This window comes from Sus scrofa, chromosome 5 (genome assembly GCF_000003025.6).
Source record: "Sus scrofa isolate TJ Tabasco breed Duroc chromosome 5, Sscrofa11.1, whole genome shotgun sequence".
NCBI lineage: Eukaryota > Metazoa > Chordata > Mammalia > Artiodactyla > Suidae > Sus > Sus scrofa.
Window position 1 is genome coordinate 51,289,057 of NC_010447.5, and position 20,219 is coordinate 51,309,275.

Below are 20,219 nucleotides of genomic sequence, written 5' to 3' on the forward strand. Positions count from 1 at the left end.
GACCTCTTCTCTTTCCTGTCTGCACTCACCAGCCAGTCCCCTAACTTTAAGTGCCTGCTGTATGCCGATCAGCCTCACCTTTCTATCTCCATGAAAAATCAGTTCCCTGACTGTATTCTCATATATTTCATATATTCAGTTGCCTACTTGGCATCACCACTTAAATGTCAAATGGGGCTCTCACACCTGACATATTTAAAACTGAACTCCAGGAGTTCCCTAGTGGCCTAGCAGTTAAGGACCCAGCATTGTCACTGCTGTGGCTCATGGTCACTGCTGTAGTTTGGGTTTGATCCCAAAGCCTAGGACTTCTGCATGCCGTGGGCATGGCCAAAAAAAAAAAAAAAAAAAAAAAAAAGAACTCCAAATCATCCCCCTAAAACCTGCTTCTTTATCATCTTCCATGTCTCAGTAAATGGCAAGTCTTATCTTTACAGTTGTTCAAGCCCTGAACCTTGGCATTGTTCTGGATTTCTCTCATCCTATTTCCATTGCATCAGCAAATCCGGTCAGCTCTTCCCCCAAAACATCTCTAGAATCTGCTTACTTCTCACCCCCCCCCCTCCCCACCGCCCACCCTGCTATCACTCTGATAGGGATGGCGTAGGCGCAGGTAGCTGTAGAAGTCCCAATAAAGGATCATAGATAGGGAAACCTAAGGGACATTGGGTGATCACCGTAAGTTAATAATTGCTCAAGAAAGCCTTCCGAACAAGGCAGGCTTGCTTGACTGGTAGAGGTGGGAGCTGTTGGGTGGGAGATGGGATGAAGCCTGCATTCAGATTCAGATCAAGAGCAGGAGTTTGAGGACCTGCTCTTCTGCTGATTTGAATACACACCTTACGGAATACTAAGGAGGTGCTGCTACTCAAACAGAGGAGGAGGTGGTCTTTGTTGACCTCCATTCCCCTTGGATGATAAAACTGTAGCCCACTGGATCCTGGCGGCAGAGCCTTCTTGCCTGCCTGCTCGCATCTCTCACAAATGTCCTATCTTCATAAATCTAGTTCTTGTCCATCGCTTTGCCTCTCGCTAAATTCCTTCTGCGCGGAGGCATAAAGAAGCTGGACCTCAGCAAGTCCAGACACCGGGTGAGGGATTCTAATTTAAAACTGTGGGTTCAAGTTCCAATCTGGGTTGAGACTGGGTTCGAGTCCCTGCATGGGGGTTCAAGTCCCGGTCTGGGCTTTGGTTGGATTCAAGTCTTGGCAGGTGGGTTCAAGTTCCAATCTGTGTGCTGGCTGGGTTCAGGCCATTAGTGCTGTCAGTTTCAACTCCAGCCCAGGCCACTGAAAGCTCTAGGTAGTCTGTTATTACAGGAGACTCATAACTGAGCTCTTTCTGCACATAACATCTTACAACCTGTTCACACAGCAGCAGAATGTTGGTTCCAGGATATGGCACAATGTCACTCATTTGCTTACCCTACCTTCACTTGATTCTCATCTCAGAATAAAACCCAGTCTTTCCAATCCCTCCAAGACCCTACAGAATCTGTTCCCCAGCTTCCCCGCCAGATAACTCTCTAATTTCCTCTTTTCCTTCTCTGTCCTTTGCTGACTGTGTCTCCAGACACAGTGGGCTCCTTCCTCTTCCCTTCATACCCCAGGAGTGTTTCCCCCGCCAGGTCTTCCCTGGCAGGTCCCACAGAGATCTGTAAGGCTCACTACCCGCTTTTCTTCAGGAATTGGCTTACATGTCTCATCTCCACCCAGTTTAAATGGCAAGTCCTCTTCAAAAGTATTTCCTGATCCTCTCATGCCATTGATTTGTTTCTCTCTGGCATCCATGTCACTGTGTGATATTTTATTTTACTCATTTGTCTTTATTTAGCATACATTTCCCTGCTAGAATGTAAGCTCCTTGGGGAGAGGGATTATTGTTTATGCCCGTGTCACCCAGGACAGTGCCTGGAATATCAAAGGCACTTGATAAATCTTTGTGGAATGAAGGAATAGCTAATTTGAGCATACGTACTTACATCTGCATTAACAAATTACAGATCTGTCCTGCGCATTTCTTGCATTGATTTCAAATCCTCCTCTCAGAGTGGCCGAAAAAAATGCCATGCATCATCTGGGAGCACACTGGGCATGTTGGAGGGCTGGCCTTTGCCTGACCCTCCTCTCTGTATCCTGCCCTAGAATTTGCTGGACGGTCTCCGTCTTAGTTATGTAGGGACGTGTTTCCCATCTGCTGGCAAATGCTTAGACTCACGATTTCAGTACTGTAAATGTATCTTCATCAACTGTATTGTCACAGCTCTGGCTGTTCCTTTTACAAACTAGAAATCAGGGAAGTGAAATTCTTTTCTTGTGCTATAGTCAGTGCATCTCAGCTACCAGCGATCACACACACCCCTGAAATTTCTTTTTTTTTTCTGGTTTAATTACTTTATGCCTATGCATATATATATTCATGCAGCCATTCTTTCTTTTGGGATTATCCACTGTGTGCTTCAGATTCATGCAGATGGGTGACTCAATATCAGTTATGTCATGTCCCAGGCATGTAGTTGCAAGGTCTTCCCCCAGAGAACACCAAACCTCTGTGCCTGGCTTCAGCAGACAGGAAATGCTGTGCCTGGTGGTTCTTGCTGACCCAGCTGGAAGAAACCAAATGTCACATTTCACTTCCAGGGGCTATAGCTGGGTTTTGATATTCCTGGGTACTATAAATAGCACTTCAGGGAACATTCAGGTACATGGAACATTTTCTTTGCAGTCCAGTTCAGTGTCTGCAGAAAGAAAGTCACATGCTGTCTGGTTGGGCATGAGCCACTAGTCCCTTTAGTGCCTCCTAAGTTCTAGGCAGACTCACCCGGAGCATTCGTTTGATTGTAAAGACCGCACGGACTCTCAGCATCCTTCTGTGCCTCTGTTTATGCTGCTTTCTCTGCCTGGCAAAATCCTGTTCATCCTTAAAGATTCATCTCGAGTGAGCAATCTTCCCCTGAGTCAACTTGGCAGACAGGCCTTCCTGCCCCCCTCTGAATTCTCCACAGCACGTTCAGCGTTACAGTAGGGTCTGTTGCAGAGGTTCCTGTACTCACACTCTCCTTGTAGCCCAAACTGTGAAGCCTTTGACTTCCGGATCTCTCTATTTATCCCCAACGGTTAGCATAGGAAACGCTCAGCAGTGTTTGTTGAATGAATGACTGATTGTTTGAATGAATGAAATCCGCATCCATATAGAGCAGTAGAATTTATTTCAGTTTGTTCCCAGCTTAATGCCTTTACAAATAATCATATGTTTAGTGAGGACTTTCCTGTTTTCTTTAGCAGACACTCCTTACTAGATACACGACCAGTTGGATACCAAAAATATGTTGTTGTGTGAAATACGCTTTAGGGAATTAAATTTTTTTCTTCTTCTTTTATTTCAAAGGAACAGACTAGTTTGTCCCTTACAAACTTCCTGGCATCTTTCCTTCTACATGCTCTTTTCACTCTGCCCAGTCTTCAATCAAATTCTCCGGCTGGGTCTGCTGTAAACAATGATTTTGTGAGCGCTTGTGTGTTCTCTGCAGTGAAAACCCGCCTTGTTTTCTGTTGCTAGGCAACCCCATTCCAGCTGCCCTTGAAGAAATGCGCGGTGGTGGGAAATGGTGGGATTCTGAAGAAGAGTGGCTGTGGCCGTCAAATAGATGAAGCAAATTTTGTCATGCGGTAAGAGAGAGCTCCCACAGCGCGGCCTCTGCCTTCTCTCCTCTCCCCCACCCCTCCCACCAGCCCCGGGGCCTTTGGAAACCAGTCACTTGTGATTAATCAGCTGGAGCTACTCTTCAGCGGTCCCTTCAAGTTCATGGACAAGGGAGCTGAGGAGAGGGCCAGGGGAGCCAGGGAACAGGTCCCCAGAAAGTCGAAAACCAAGAACGGCTCCGAGGTCGTGGAGAGACCCCCCCCCCAAAATGGAAACACTCAGATTTTATTTTAGATGCTACAGTCAGGTGATTCCAACTTTAACAACTTGATCCTAAGACAGACTCCATGAATAAATGTTTTCATTAATTCAGTTCACTCTCCACATGCTGCTGCTTTGCTTTTCACAAAAGCATGAGTAAGTAGGGAGGGAGATTTGAAGAGGGAGTGGATCTGTGTAGGGCTAGAAAAACTGAAAGAAGGAGGGGGAATACATTTCAAGCAAGAAGGAAGCTTGGCAAAGGGACTGAGCAGAGTAGTGATGTGAGCTCCCTTTTACTGGAAAACAGGAGGTTTCTGCAGGGCTGTGTAAAGGAATTGCTAGAATGCATCTAGCCAAGGGTAGAGACTGTGAAGCTGAAAGGCACCAGCCTACACCGTTGGGTCATTTTGACTAAAGGGGAAGACAGCAAGTGGTTGGATTGACACAAGCTTGGGGTTGTCTGGTGGTGGGGGGGAGAGGAGGAGAGGGAAGAGGGGTGGGAAGCAACAACATGGAAGATCCTGGCTGGAGAGAGCATGAAGTGACACCTTTGAAGTCTGGGCTGGCTGGAGAGGCGTGAAGAAGAAAGGAAGGGGGGTGATAGGGCCAAATGATAGGGCCATTCAGAGATGGCAAGGGCATGAGAAAGATGAGAGAAGGTGGGGAAAATGAGAGCTAGTGTAAAAGAATGACTCAGTGAAGTATGTGACTTTAGAACTCAGCTTCTTAGGAGTTCCCATTGGGACTCAGTGGAAGCAAACCCGACAAGTATCCGTGAGGATGCCGGTTCGATCCCTGGCCTTGCTCCTTGGGTTAAGGATCCGGCATTGCTGTGAGCTGTGGTGTAGGTCGCAGATGTAGCTCAGATCCCACATTTCTCTGACTGTGGTGCAGGCCAGCAGCTGCAGCTCCCATTCGACTCCTAGTCTGGGAACTTCCATACGCTGTGGGTGCAGTCCTACGTAAACAAATACATAAATACATAAATAAAGAAAGAACTCAGCTTCTCTCAGGGATGAGCAGATGTGTTACAGAAAAAGAAGACGTTTGTTACTGAAAAAGTGTCAGAACGTGCAGGCTGTGCTGTGGAGGGTCTTTTAGGTGGGCCTCAAAGTCTCACTGAAGTAGGAATGACTATGAACCAGGACCCAAAGGCTCAGGGGTCAGGATGGCTGAGGCCTCCAGCAACGCAGAGACTGGAAAGCTGAGGGGGAAGCAGATGGGGTTGGGTTTTGTGTTTAGTCTTCAGGCTAAATAGATAATGGTCTAAAAGTGGCAAAAGGTAGCTGAGAGAGCACGGAAGCACCTCTGGCCTCTGAGCTGCAGAGGAATAGGGGAGAGGAAAGCCTGTCTAAGAGTGTTTCAGGGAGCCGTGTATTCAGGAAAGGGCCAAGTTTCCTCTCAGAGAACAAGGCTCCTCCAAAGGCTTTATCTCACCAGTGAAGCCTTCGGCGGAATGGGGAGACCCTTGTCTATCTTTCCTTTATGGAGGTGTCCTGCCCTGGTTTTTCCAGTGTAAGACTGTGTTCCGAACCTCTCCATTGCAATTACTATTTTTTTGCAATACATGCACAATAGGAAAAGGGAGACAATAAAAACATCATTCTCTTAAGTCAAGTCAATATCTGTTTAGCGAGCATCTATCATGCGTTAGGTCTTAGCTGGGGCTGGAAAAGATATGTTGGACAGTTTCATCATAGTCTTAGAACCTGGAGATGTGCCAGTGCTGTGATAGGGGTGATTGAGAGGCAGATGGTGGCCCTCCCGGGCCTTCTGAAGGGACGTGGTGTATGGACGGAGCCCTCTCTCCATTCCACTCCGGGCACAGGCCAGCTTTTCCAAACTCTGATGTGGGGAGGTCACCAGGTGCTGTCACAGGGCTGTGAACCATGGGGAGAGTGTGCTGAGATGGCATTTCAGCTGTAGAAGTGGAGACAATCACCGAGAGAGCAGAGATGGGCGAGAAGGGCATAGGCATTAGGTAGAGACTGAAGAGCCAGCACAGAAAAGAGAGGGGTAGTAGGACAAGCCCTCGCCATAAACTCATTCTGTGACCCACAGAGCGCCATGTACCTTTGCTGCAGCTCTGTATGAGGATATGGCAGCAGACAACTCCCCAAGCCTTTCCATTGTAGAGATTCGGATCCTATCTGGTATTACAGGCCTATCTCCCAAACTGTGACACATTCTCATGGTCTAGTTTAAATTTTCATATTGCTCTCGAGTGTAAGTTGATTTGCTCTTTCCAAAAACCGTATCAGGAAGAAAGAATAGAAATATGATATTCACAGATTTAGGAAAGTTAAGTGATTTCAAGAGGTCTGAGTACAATGTGGAAGAAAGCAGTACCATAAATGTATTTTTATATTATCCTTGAGTGTGCTTGTGTGTGTCACTACATCAAGGAAGACGGCTATTTTAAACTTAACATGCAGAAGACCAGGCCTAAGCATCTTAGAGGGTTGTCTATATTTATTTATAACAAATAAACAAGACAAAGTTTGCATTGTATACAATCAGTATGGATGCATTTAAGTTCAGAATTAATGAGTACCTGTGATTAGGGCGCACAGCCCAGTATTAAACAACTGTTCAAGGCATAGTGAGGGAGGTGAGAATTGAAAAGATTCAGAGAAGGTAGCAGCAAAACTAGAGCTCTGTATACATGTGCCTTTGATTCAATTTCAAGAATGGTGCCATTGTCATAACACATTTGAATTTTTCAAAAGCCTCATTTATGGTTTATGATATGAGAGTAATTAAATGTTGATAATTGTCTATAAATTATTATTTTTTGACCCTTTATGGGCCTATTTATACATGGTTGCTTAATATACATTTTTGAAGCACCCTGAGAAAATTGAGGTAATATCATGTGTTCACAATCAAACGTTTAGTAAGTAAATATTAGAAATACACAACGTGTCTGGTCTTAGACTATGGGGTGCATGGACAGGTACAGTAAAAGATGAGGTACAAAAATAGCTTTCCCTGCACGCAGTGGTATACCCAATTACAGTTTGAGATGTTTTCCAGGATTAGAATGTAAAAATATCATCATTTTCATTGTGTGGACCTTTTCAAATATGTCTTCTAGTGTCAAAAATCAGTGTCCCATTTGCAAAGTAAACATTTGCTTTGTAAGCAAAAGGCATCCTTTAAAAATTAGAATTGTTGAATAAAATTTACCTTAGAGTTCTGCAAGACAGAGGTAGCCATGGTTGTGTCTTGGAGAGGAATCGAGTGGCTCAGGAATATGAGTGAGGACAACATAATTTTGGTGCCTGTGAATTATGCTCAGTTATGTGTGTTTTATCTGTTTAAGTGTATGTACAGTTTACAAAGGAATTTTATACTTTATGCTGTTTTTAAGATTCCTCTTCACTGGGCCCATTCCCCACCCACCTTTACTTCCCACTTCAAAGTATATTCGTTTCTCATCAGTTCTGTGACCACATCTTCCAGGATCATGGGGCACAGTTACTAAGACACTGCAGCCATTAATATCTGTTAATTGTGCCAACAAAAGATAATGCAAAGTTTGAAACATTTTTACACAATTATGCCTTATTAGAAACAATTTGACTGTCTTAAATGCGCCTTTTATGTAAATCTTTGTAATTATCAATTTAGGAGTTGAGGAGCTAAAATTATAGTTTTTTTGTTTTTTTTTTCCTAAGAAAAGTGCTACAGGGAAGTATCACAGATGTTTGTACTTGAAGAGAAAGTTTACCTGGAAGAACAGATATTTATGCCAGAATTCAATGTCATTTTTTTCAGAAATGAATTGATAGTATATTGCCTTTATTGTTATAAACATTTCCCTCTGCTGTAGGATTTGGCACTTAGTGTCTGGAAATGTTTTTTTGAGCTTTGCTTTGTGATAGGAGATGTGAGGGGACCAGACAGCTGAACCTTAGATCAACTGACAAGGAGTGCCTGGAAAAGGAAACTGTTTATTCATGAAAACCAGCTTGTCTCATTTAATAATACCAGAACAGCTTGACCACACTTTTTAGCAATATATTCAGAGTCTACAGGTTTAATATAATGTGGTTGATTCTCAAATGTTATGAAGGGCCATCAAGATCAAAGCTTCTTTAAGGGACAGATGTCCAAACTCCAGCCTGTGTTTTATCCTGGAAGTCCTCATCATCCGTGCAAAGATCAGTTAAGACCACAGTCTGCACCATTGCTGGATGAGCCTGGTGGTTAAATCATAAGCTCCCTCCCCTGCAAGGGTCCTCAGCAACCGCATGGGATGTGGTGCCACCACTAGACTGCAGATGCCTCAAGTGGGCTCTATGGCTTGGCTTCCCCTAGGCTCCCTGCAATGCCTGTTGTGTCTGTTCTCGGTGGGCACTCAGCGAAAGTCACCAACTGGCTGACTAATTAATCTGTGGGGAGCTGCCAGAAGAACCAGGATCTTGTTACCAAAGAGCAGATGAAAGGAAGACTCCACATCGACTGCGACAAGTTTCCACCTAGGATGCCCCGATGTGGTGGAAGTCACAGGGTAAACACAAGACAACATCAAAGAACCTGTGATGATCAGCTGAGTCAATGCTCAGACAATTTCATGTCCTGGGGGAAATTCGTAAGGAAATGTTAATAGTTGGGGGATGGCAAAGACTTTAATGTTTGTAAGATCTCTGCTGACGAATAAATGAAGCTTTAGTTTGCTCAAGTAATAAAAAGTCAGAGAAGCTCTGATGTCGTTGGAGTTAACTTAAAGATATGGGTGGAGAGGAGAAATTAGGACCCAGTAATAAAAGAAAATCTAGTGGAAGCTATAGACTCCTTTGGGGTTGTCCTGAAGTAATATATATTTAATTATACTTATGCAATATTTCTGATACATGATATTTTGGAGATTTTACATTTCTTCATTAAATCCTTACAACAGCCTTACTAGAGAGGAAAAGTCCTTATCCTCATTTTTTATAATGAAGGAAACTGAGGCAGAGGACTTAACTTCATTGATGTCCCACTGGCAAAAAGCCATGGGATTTGGCTTTGAAGCTGCAATATTTTCCATTATAAACAGTCATAGGACACTGTGGTCAAGGACGTCACCCAGGCTGGCTGGTGTGGGTGTAAGGAAAACGGGAGCTGTTTCTGTCCCCTGCACTCTTTTCCTTGCCTAGACTGGGATGGTGGAAAATCACTGCATTTCTTTAGATGGCAAATCATTTTGTCTTCACCCATAGTTAACCATACACGTTGGTCACAACACAGAAGTTGCCCATGCATTGATTTAGGTGGCAGAGTTTGCCCTGAATGTACTATTATTATTATTATTATTATTATTATTATTATTATTATTATTGCTTTTTGGTGCCTCACCTGTGGCACATGGAAGTTCCCAGGCTAGGGATCAAATCGGAGCTACAGCTGCCAGCCTACACCATGGCCACAGCAACTCAGGATCTGAGCTGCATCTGCAACCACACCACAGCTCATGGCAAAGCCAGATTCTTAACCCACTGAGCAAGGCCAGGGATCAAACCCACATCCTCATGGATACTAGTTGGGTTTGTAACCCACCAAGCCACAATGGGAACTCCTGAATGTATTATTATAATTTAGAATTTGGGAAAAGAAAGAAAAACACAAGCAAAGACAATTCTTCCTTTTCTCTTGAGGTTTGTGGGCACCCACAGAGAGCACTGTAGATCCTGTGTCCTCTAGTGGACCACACCCTCCTGAGTGCTAATTTCAAGTCTAATACACTCTGTCCTATCACCTCAAAAATATTTTGAGTGGGAGGAGTTCCCATTGTGGCTCAGAGTGTTAAGGACCTGACATAGTCTCTGTGAGGATGCAAGTTCTATCCCTGGACTCACCCACCGGGTTAAGGATCCAGTGTTGCTGCAAGCTGCAGCATAAGTCACAGATGCGGCTTGGATTCATTGTTGCCCTGGCTGTGGCTAGGCCTCAGCTGCAGCTCTGATTTGACCCCTAACCCAGAAACTTTCATATGCCACAGGTACGGCTGTAAAAAGGAATTTTTTTTCTTTTTCCTTTTTTTCTTTTTTCTTTTTAGTAAGGAACACACCTGCAGCATGTGGAAATTCCCAGGCTAGGAGTCAAATTGGAGCTGCAGTGCCAGCCTACACCACAGCTCACAGCAATGCTGGATCCTTAAGCCACTGAGTGAAGCCAAGGATCAAACCCACATCCTCATGGATACTAGTTGGGTTCATAACCCGCTGAGCCACAAGGGGAACTTCTTGTAAAAATAAAAAATAAAGAAAATATATTTTGAGTGAGATAAATTCATTCCAGTTGCATTTCTTTCCTTTCATAAATCCCTTACTTCTCCAGCTGACATTTTCTTTCTTCTAAAACAGAAATAGTTTTTATGGCAGCATTTGAAAGATGCTAATAGTTAGCCATAGTATGCCCATTAAAAGGGATAGGTGATAACTGTAATTTGTGAATTGAGCTAGACTTAGTAAAATTCCTATTTGCCATGATAATTGACTTGATTTAAAAGTATGTAAATCTTTCTGAAGTGCTTGTTCTTGTTTCTCTAGATGCAATCTGCCTCCTTTGTCAAGTGAATATACTAAGGATGTTGGATCCAAAAGTCATTTGGTGACGGCTAACCCCAGCATAATTCGGCAAAGGTAAGAGTTTATGATTTCTGTTTGTGAGGAACTAAAAAGGAAGGCTTTAGAAGTATTTAAAATCTTAAAGGCAGTGAGCACTAATTCAGTTTGGGAAACAAAGAAGAAAACCATCTGGACAGGCAGGAAGGACGAAGGGGGGAATTGTAAATAAACTAGGCAGGATTATGGGAATCCAAACACTATTTTGTGCTTCCCCTGGGATTCTGTTTCTTGCCTTTAGAGATGGCAAAAATAACATGTGAATCCAGTGTTTTGCTCAAAGTAGCAACGTAATATCCTGCTTACTCATTACTGCTACTTTCCAATTTGTTGGCTTCAGTTCCAATTCTTTGACTGGCATTGATTGGTGAACTGAAGTCATATCAGTTTAACTACAAAATAAAAACAAAGAAATGACCACTTTGCTGCATGTGCATGCATGAAAATAGCAATATTGTGGGAATGTACAAGAATGCATGATTATATGATATTATAATTACATGATACTCAGTCGGATTTGGGAAAGTGCGTTGAAAATTCTTGCTCTAGTATCGGTTCCAGAAATCTTGGCAGCTGTTGCAGGAGCGTCTGGGGGTCAGTCTCTAGGTGATGAAGCCCATCAGTAAGCTGTGAGCTGTTTCTCCAAGGACTGTTCATTGTAGAGAATGACTCTGCAGTTTCTGTGAAAAGAGTTAAATATTGCCTTTATGCTCTCCTGTGTACACTAGCGTTTAGGAGTGAAAAATAGACACTCTGGGATCAAGCATTTGTCACCTAAGGAAGTTCTATCCAAGTGAATAGCACTGGTATGTCACTTTATGAACAATGCTGCTTTGTTTTGATTCATAAGTATTCCCATAAAATAGATGTCCAGACACACCACCAGACACCTTTTAATTTGACAGATACTGTGAAATTACACTTCCAAAATGTACCATTTACTTCCTCTGTGGTAATGGATAAGACCGCCTGTTTCCCAATACTGAAAACATTATGTGTTATTCATCTTTTACATTTTTGTCAGTTTGTTGAAAAATGATCCATTATTTTTTTACCTAATATGAGTTTTTGTTTTTTTTCCTGAATACAAGAAGGACTGAATAGGTCTTGACTATTAGTATTTTTCTTCTGTGAATTGCCTGTTTGTATTTTTTGCTCACTTTGTGCTTTTTTTCTTTTTAAAAACTATTTTCCTGTTGATTTATCAGAACTGTTTCTACTATAGATATTAATTCTTTGCTGTATATATGGCAAATATTTTCTTCTAGTCTGTCATATATTGTTTAAGTCCTTTTAGAATGCAACATTTTTTGTACAATGAAATTTGTTAGTTTTTTCCTTTATGACTTCTTCTTCTTGAGTTCTTGAGTGACAAAGAACAGAAAGAAAGAGAGAGGTAAGGAAGACCCAGGGACCCCATCCCAGCCACTCCCGGGCCTCGAGGCCAAGGGTAGTCTGGGGAGGGGCCCAGCTGGTGGGGGAGGGAAGAAAGACCTCCTACCTATGACTTCTTCCTCTTTTTTTTTTTTTTTTTTTTTTTTCTTTTTTAAGGCCACACCGGAGACACATGGAATTTCTCAGTCTAGGAGCTGAGTCAGAGCTGCTGGAGCTGAGTCAGAGCTGCTGCAGCTGCCAGCCTACACCCCAGCCACAGCAACTCAGGATCTGAGCCATGTCTGCAACATACACCACAGCTCACAGCAAGCTGGATCCTTAACCCACTGAGCAAGGCCAGGGATTGAATCCATGTCCTCATGGATTCTAGTTGGGTTTGTTACCACTGAGCCACCGTGGGAACTCCCTTTTTTTTTTTTTTAATCTTTCTTTGGACAGTCTTCCTCACCCATATCCCCTCCAATGAGAAAATAATATCCTGTATTTTTCCAGTACATTTATAGTTTCATCATATTTAAGAAATTTAACCCATTGTGAATGTCTTTATTTTTATAACAACGATCCTAATGTTTTTCCATGAACAACTGTGTTCATTATAAGAAATTAAATCAAAAGAGGTGTTCCCATTGTGGCTCAGCAGGTTGAGGACCTGGCATAGTGTCCTTGAGGATGCAGGTCCAATCCCTGGCCTCACCCAGTGGGTTAAGGATCCAGCATTGTCACAAGCTGCAATGCAGGATGCAGATGCATCTCGGACCCGGTGTTGCTATGGCTGTGGCATAGGCCTCAGCTGCAGCTCTGATTCGACCCTTAGCCTGGGAACTTACATGTCACAAGTATGGCCATAAAAAGAAAAAGATAAAAAAAAAAAGTGCAAAAAAGAAGGTAACAACAACAACAGAATCAGCCCAAACCTCACTCTTTGTAAATAACTATAATTAGTGAGATAAACTTTTTTTTCAGATATTTCATATATTCATCAGAACTTTAAAAATACTGTTTCATTATCTTCTGTCACCTAGAGTTTCTAACCAGAAATGTAATGGAAATTTATTCATTTTTTTGGTTTGAAGGAAATCTTTCTTTCCTCTGCTAAAGCTTCATAAAAGCTTCACTTCCTCTACTAAAACTTTATAGAAAAATTTCTTTTTTATCATTTAAATCCAGAAAGTTTACTGAGGTATATATTGCAGTGGGTCTGTTTTCTCTAATGTTGTTTGGCACCTTAATGAGAGGTCCTTGTAATCTTCCACTTAGGGGTGTAGTGGTTATGAGTCTGTGCTTTAAAGTAAGATGATTGGGTTTTTACTCTCAGCTCACCCACTCACAGCTGTGTGAGCTTGACTAAGTTACTTAACACTTCCTCCTTCAGTTTCCTCATCTGTAAAGCAGGGGTAATAATGCTTATGCAATGGATATATTGTAATGAATAAAGTGACATACATATGTATATATGTGTGGAATATGTGTGTATATACATCTATGTATGTTTTAATTATATGTAATGTTTGAAATATTATATATAATGTATATATAAATGTTAGCTACCCTTCAAATTATTTTTTCAATGTTTTGAATCCTCTTTTATATGCCTGATTATTTCCTCTTTCCATTGTATTTGCTCACTCTTTCTAGTTTTTCTATTATATAGACATTGGAACTTACAAATCTATTACCTAAATACTTTTAACTCTTTCTTTGTACTATGTAGCCTTGTGCGTGTGTTATATTCCAAGAATAACCTCTTTCAGTTCAGTAAATTACATTTTAGTTGTGTTCATTCTGCCATGTAATCTGCCATTTCCATTTTTTAAATCGTATTTTTATTTTTTGTCAGCCAGATTATTTTTTCATAGTACCACATTCTTTTTTTTAATGGCTATAATGTCCTCTTAGGTTTCATGAAGACTATAAATGGACTTACAAGTTTTGTGTTTTTGTTATTTCTATATTCCAGACTATTCCTTATTTTTTGGATTTGATGCTTACCCATATGATTTGACTTTTTCTAAAATTTGTATTTTAGTTTTTATTCATTCTTGTATGATAAGCCTTTTTGCTATCAGTGAATATAGGTATGTTACTTTCATAATAAATAACTGGTTTTAGAAATGTCACTGAAAATTAAAAATGCCAGGCAAATTTGTGAGTTAGTAACTTAAATGAATGACCCCAAATTAGTGCTCTATATTTCATTTTCATTGTGATTTGTTTATTGATATAATTAATGTAGCATAGCAAGGAGTTCGGAAGAATGAGAAAAGAAAACATTGGTCTTTTCTATTTTAGTTATTGACTTTTACTCAATCCTGTTTTTTTGTCTGTTTGTTTCTTTGTTTGTTTGTTTTGACCAGTTTGGGGGTGGGAGCCTATCAGGAAGATGTCAGAAAATCACCAATGATGATGCTGTCTCTTTAATTCAATTAAATGGGTTGGGGTTCTGAGAATCCTGCACATTTAAAAAAGAATATGCAATTTTTAAAATGGGTAAGGCGTAGCTCAGATTGACGAGAATGAGCCAAAGGTCAAAAGAATACTTACAGAAACAGTTTTCTTTGATTATTTAAAATTTTAAATTTTTAGATAATTTCAGATTCACAAAGAATTCTCAAAAAAAGAAAAAAAGCACAGGAAGGTCCTTTCTGCTCTTCATCCAGTTTCATCCAGTTAACCCAATGATAACACCTTGGATAACCATAGTATAATACTTCAACTGTTGTCTTGAGTTGGGAATAAAATAAGTTTTAAAAAGGAACACTTTTAAAAAGTGTTCTTGTGGAGGAGAATGAAACATTCAGTATGTTACATTGAAGGGCAAAGCAATCTATTTTTCTAAATATGTGGAGTTGGTGGTAAGATTTTTAAAGGCACATGAAAAATAGTATTTAATTAGAACAAAAGTTAAAGTGAGAGATTAAAGATACAGAGACAATGATTTTGAGAAAAATTATAACTACAGAAAGAGAAAGCAAAAGGTCAAATATTAAATGTTCAAGAGGAAAAATAAACCTGTTGATGAAGACTTAAGTTCAATGTAAGGAATTAATGTAAGGCAAGCAAGAATCCTTATGATATAATTCTGGGTCAACCCATTTAGTCAGAGATTCTGTGCTCTTTATATGCATTGCCTCATTTAATCCTCAGAATAATCCTAATAGGAAATATTTTAATGTGTGTTTTTACAGAGAAAGAAGCATGATGTTAAGTTTAGTCATCTGCTCATATTCACAGCTGCTAGTATTTAGTCTGGGACTTCACCCAGGCATGTCTCAACCCAACTCCCATGCTCTTAATCAGTGACCAGCACACATGTCATTTTTCCAGATGATCCATGTGTTGTACGAGACAATTGTGTTTTTCACAAGTCATAAGCCATTTTGGAAAAGGGAATGAAAGTTTTTTCACTTAACAAGTGTATGCGGTATTGTAAGGTTTTTGAATACAAAAGCAAAAGGCATACAGCAATTCTATTTTGTGAAATAGGGAAAAATATACCACTTACAATAGCATCAAATAATATGATATTCTTAAGAATTAGACAAAAAAGCAAACACTCTACAGAAAATTTGTGGAATTTTACCGAGGGACATCTTGGACAACTTGACTAAAAGTTGACTAATATTAATCATGATGATTCTTGCTTACTTTGCATTTATTCTTTATGTTGAACTTGTCTTAGCAGGTTTACTTTTTCTCTTTCACATTTAATTTTTGGCACTTTCCTTTCTCCTCCTGTAGTTACACGGTTCACATATATAAAGACCCATAATACAAAACAGAGGTAATATTGGAGATCAGTGAGAAAAGGACAAATTTTTCAAAATGATGTTGAGACAGGTGTCTACGAAATTGTACCTCTACCTCATACCAGATATCGTTTCCAAAAGGTTAAGGCCTAAATTTGAAAAGCAAAACAAGAAAGTTTGCAGAAAATAACACAGGTTTTGTGATTTATCATGTAAGAAGAGTCAAGTAGCATTAAATGGAAGGGAAAAAACAGAAAAGTTTGACCTATGAAAATTAAGAACTTTGATTCATAAAAAACCCTGGTAAAAGTAAGGCAAATACAACCACACTGCAGAGGAGGACAACTAGCAAAAGACTTGAACTCAGAATATATGAATAACTCTTTTATATTTAATTTAGAAAGAAATTTATTTTATGTGAAAAGCAGAAAACCCAATAGGAAAATAAGTCAAAGAGTTGAACCAGACTTCATAGACCTAAATAGCCAATAAGTGAATATATGCTCTACCTCTTTAGTAATCAGAAAAATTATGAATAAAAAATTCCCAGGAGATGTCATTACATATCCATCAGGTTGGCAAACGTTATTCCAACTGTTAGTGAGGATGTGGAGCAACTGAAAGTATCATCTGTGCTTGTTCAATATAAGAAATTGGGAATATGGGAGGGAGTATAGTTATAGCCTCTCTGGAATGTGTTTTGACATTATGTGGTAACACTGAAGGCGTACATGGTCCATGCCTTAGCAGTCCCACTCCTAGAGAAAACAATATTCATAAGAAAGAAATGTATAATAATTTTTTAAATTTTAATTTAATTTTTATTTCTTTACTTTTATATAATGATTTTTATTTTTTTCCATTATAGCTGGTTTACAGTGTTCTGTCAATTCTCCACTACATAGCATGGTGACCCAGTTACACATACATGTATACACTCTGTTTTCTCACATTATCATGCTCCATCACAAGTGACTAGACATGGTTCCCAGTGCTACACAGCAGGATCTCATTGCTTATTCATTCCAAAGGCAGTAGTCTGCATTTATTAATCCCAAGCTCCCACTCCATCCCACTCCCTCCCCCTCCCCCTTGGCAACCACAAGTCTGTTCTCCAGGTCCATGATTTTCTTTTCTGTGGCAAAATTCATTTGGGTCGTATATTAGGTTCCAGACCCTAACACTGGCCATATATTAGATTCCAGTGATAATCATATGATATAATAATTTTATAATAAAGAAAAATAGTATTTATAAAAAAGGAATGTGTAATAATTTTTATAGCAGTATTTATAAAGAGAAAGATATAAAATTTGTATAGTAAAAATAACTAAAAATTAAAATAGTTGATTTTGGGAGTTCATGTCATGGCACGGTGGTGACAGATCTGACTAGTATCCATGAGGACATGGGCTTGATCCCTGGCCTCGTTCAGTGGGTTAAGAATCCTGTGTTGCTGTGACTGTGGCTTAGGCCAGCAACTGCACCTCCAATTCAACTCCTAGCCTAGGAACTTCCATATGCTGCAGGTGTGGTCCTAAAAAGACAAAATAAAATAAACTAGTTGATTGTGCATCCACAGTGGGATGAATAAATGAATGGGGACATGGAATGCTTTGCCGCCCTATGATGACCCACGATAAAGTGAGTGAACGCCACAAACCTGATATTGAGAAAAAGTGAGTCATAAAAAATACAGTAGGATTTCCATATAAAGTTAAAAATAAAACTAATAGTATGGTTTAGGGACACATATGTAGAAAGTCTGAGGAACAGGAAGTGGTTCCTCCTCAGGAGAAGAGAGTGTTGGATTCAGGAAGTTTTTATTTCGATCTTGTAGTCTTCTCTCAAGGCTGTACAAACCCAAGATGTTGGCAGTGTCTTGGACTTTCATGTGACTGTAAATTAAGTTCACCAGGCAAAGATGTGCAGTGGAAATGCTTAAGTACCACTAATTTTCATAGCTGTCTTCCAGAGTCTCGATTCTTTTCAAAATCTTCCACAAGAGTTACAAGCACTATGAGTGTTCACTACAAAATTCTCTTTAAAAAGATCAGTATCAAGATAAAACAGGTTTGAGAAAATCCAATATCTATGAGAGGCACACATGATGATGATTCATACATTATAGAGGATCATTCTGCTTTGTAGCGAAAATAAGGTTAACAGAAATTCTCAGTAAGCAGGAGCTCTGCTGTAGCCTTTGTTAGGAGTACATTCTCATTTTTTCACAAACAGCTTTATTGTGGTTTAATTGATATGCCAGAAAACTGCACATTTAGTGTACACAATTTATTTTTTATTTATTTTTTCTCTTTTCAGGGCTGTAACCACAGCATATGGAAGTTCCTACACTAGGGGCTGAATCAGAGATACAGCTGCTGGCCTACACCACAGCCACAGCAATGTAAGATCTGAGCTGTGTCTGTGACCTACACCATAGCTCACAGCTCTGCCGGATCCTTTAACCCACTGAGTGAGGTCAGAGATCAAATCCACATCCTCATGGATACTAGTTGGATTCTTAACCCACTGGGCTACAATGGGAATTCCTAATGTATACAACTTGATGAAGTTGGGCATATGCATACACCTATAATACTGTCATGATCATCAAGGTAATAAACATATCATCACCTCCAAAAATTTCCTCGTGTGCCTGTTACACATGATATCGACTCTCTTAACAAATTGTTGTTGAGTGGGTGTAAAGTGAACTCTTTCTGATGGTGCCTAGAACCAAAAGATACTAATCTTTTTGGGGTGCCTGGGACACAGATTAGAAAGGGCTTTGCTGTCTCATTCACCCTCTGATTGCATGTTTTATGGGCTAGGAGAAGAGAAGTTGTTCTAATGTGGCAGCAGAGTCTGTTGGATCTTCAAACCCATTGCTTTTGTCGCTCCTTTTCCTTTGCTGGGTTTTGCAGGTAGAGGCAGCAAGTACCTGTTCACAAGGTTGCCCTTCATTATCATACCAGCTCTGACCCCATTGGTCTGCAGATATTTTTGTTCAAATACCCTTTAAAGGAATTTTTTAAATCCATTATTATTTCCTTGATCTTTTTTAAGTTACTTAATATTTTTGGCATAAAGTTAAATTGTTGCCAAGTATGTGCTTTTAGTGTGTTCCACATTGTGCATGTACTTTCTTTTTTTTTGGCTGCCCCACAGTATATGGAGTTCTGGGCCAGGGATCAGATTCAAGATGTAGTCATGACCCAAGCCACAGCCCTAGCAACATGGTATCCCCAACCCACTGAGCTGGGCTGATGATCGAACCTGCAACCCAACACTCCCAAGATGCTGCCCATCCCATTGCACCAGCGGGAACCCCCACATTGTGCAGATACTTTAGGTAAATATTATCCAAATCTCTGAAGTGCAGGTTTAGCTTCGGGGATGTTCCATGTCCTCAGAGCAAGCCAGTGCTCTTTGTCAAATTAATTGAGTTGACATTCTGTCAGAAAAAAAGCTGTATTTTATTCAAGTAAATGTTAAAATGCAACCTCATTTAATAACTTCTGAGTTCTAATTATTCAACCTATAAATAAGGTATAGGAGTTGCTAAGAGCTTGTCCCTCAGATAGAATAAGGCAAAGCCTCTTTCTATTTCTTATAAAGATCTTTTTTGCTTTTTCTCAGGGGGGACACTCCTTCAGAAGCTACCTGCCATCAAATGTTTCATTGGTGGTCCTGGTGGTTTTTACACTCTGGGGCAATGCATCGTTGCAATATTTGGGGTAATAGGAGGTATGCTTTTCTTTTGTGAAGTGAGAAAGGGAAAATTATGAAAGTAGAGTTTGGAAAATATTTGGAATATAGTTTGGGTTGTCTGGAGTGTATGTTTTAGGAAAGTGCATATGTGGAGGTTAAAGCTATGGAAGTCCATGGGGGGAAGAGGCAGATTAAAATGGGAGCTTCACAAGAATAAGTTGCAAGAATTCCCAGGTGGCTTAGCAGGTTAAGGATTGGATGTTGTCACTGGTATGGCTCTGGTTACTGCTGTGGCGGGGGTTCAATCCCTGGCCCTGGAGCTTCTGCATGCTTCGGAACACAGTTGCAGAGGTGCTCATTCAGCAGATATCTTTTTGAAATCTTCTTTGGGCCAGGGAATACAAACTTGAAGGAGACATGACTCACACTCTAAAATGGCCCCAAGTCAGCAGACAGTCTTTGGTCTTGGGGTCTGTGGAGGAGCTAAACCTCCCTGCACCCCTTCTGAAGCTTATGAAATCTTTTTATGTATGTGCATTAGGTATTTGTATCAGATTTCTGAAGGCTTCCATTACTCACAATAGATTTGAGTCACTGGCCTTGGCTGAGTCATTCTACCGTAACATGACATAAAAGTAGAGATGAGATATTCTCAAAACTTGTTTCTCAGTTTTTCAAAAGAACTGAACACTCAGTCATTTGGCCCATAACAGGAGTTCAGTACATATTTGGGCAAATCATGGTTAAAAAATAAAAACTGTAACCTAGTAGATTGTCCTATTATGAAATTAAGGATTCATTTTTGATTTTCAAGGCTCTGGCCTGGGAAATAATTATTATTTGCAAC

The 20,219-nt window shown here is 40.3% G+C and overlaps 1 protein-coding gene across 3 annotated transcripts in view; it reads left to right on the forward strand.

Annotated features, from left to right (window-relative positions):
* The window catches only part of ST8SIA1 (ST8 alpha-N-acetyl-neuraminide alpha-2,8-sialyltransferase 1), a 152,915-nt gene that overhangs the window by 77,745 nt on the left and 54,951 nt on the right, over positions 1-20,219 (forward strand). For all 3 annotated transcript variants that reach the window (XM_021092233.1, XM_021092234.1, XM_021092235.1), the window contains 2 exons: positions 3,559-3,668; positions 10,443-10,535. In XM_021092233.1, coding sequence (XP_020947892.1) covers positions 3,559-3,668; positions 10,443-10,535 — 203 coding nt within the window. The remainder of the gene's footprint in view (positions 1-3,558; positions 3,669-10,442; positions 10,536-20,219) is intronic.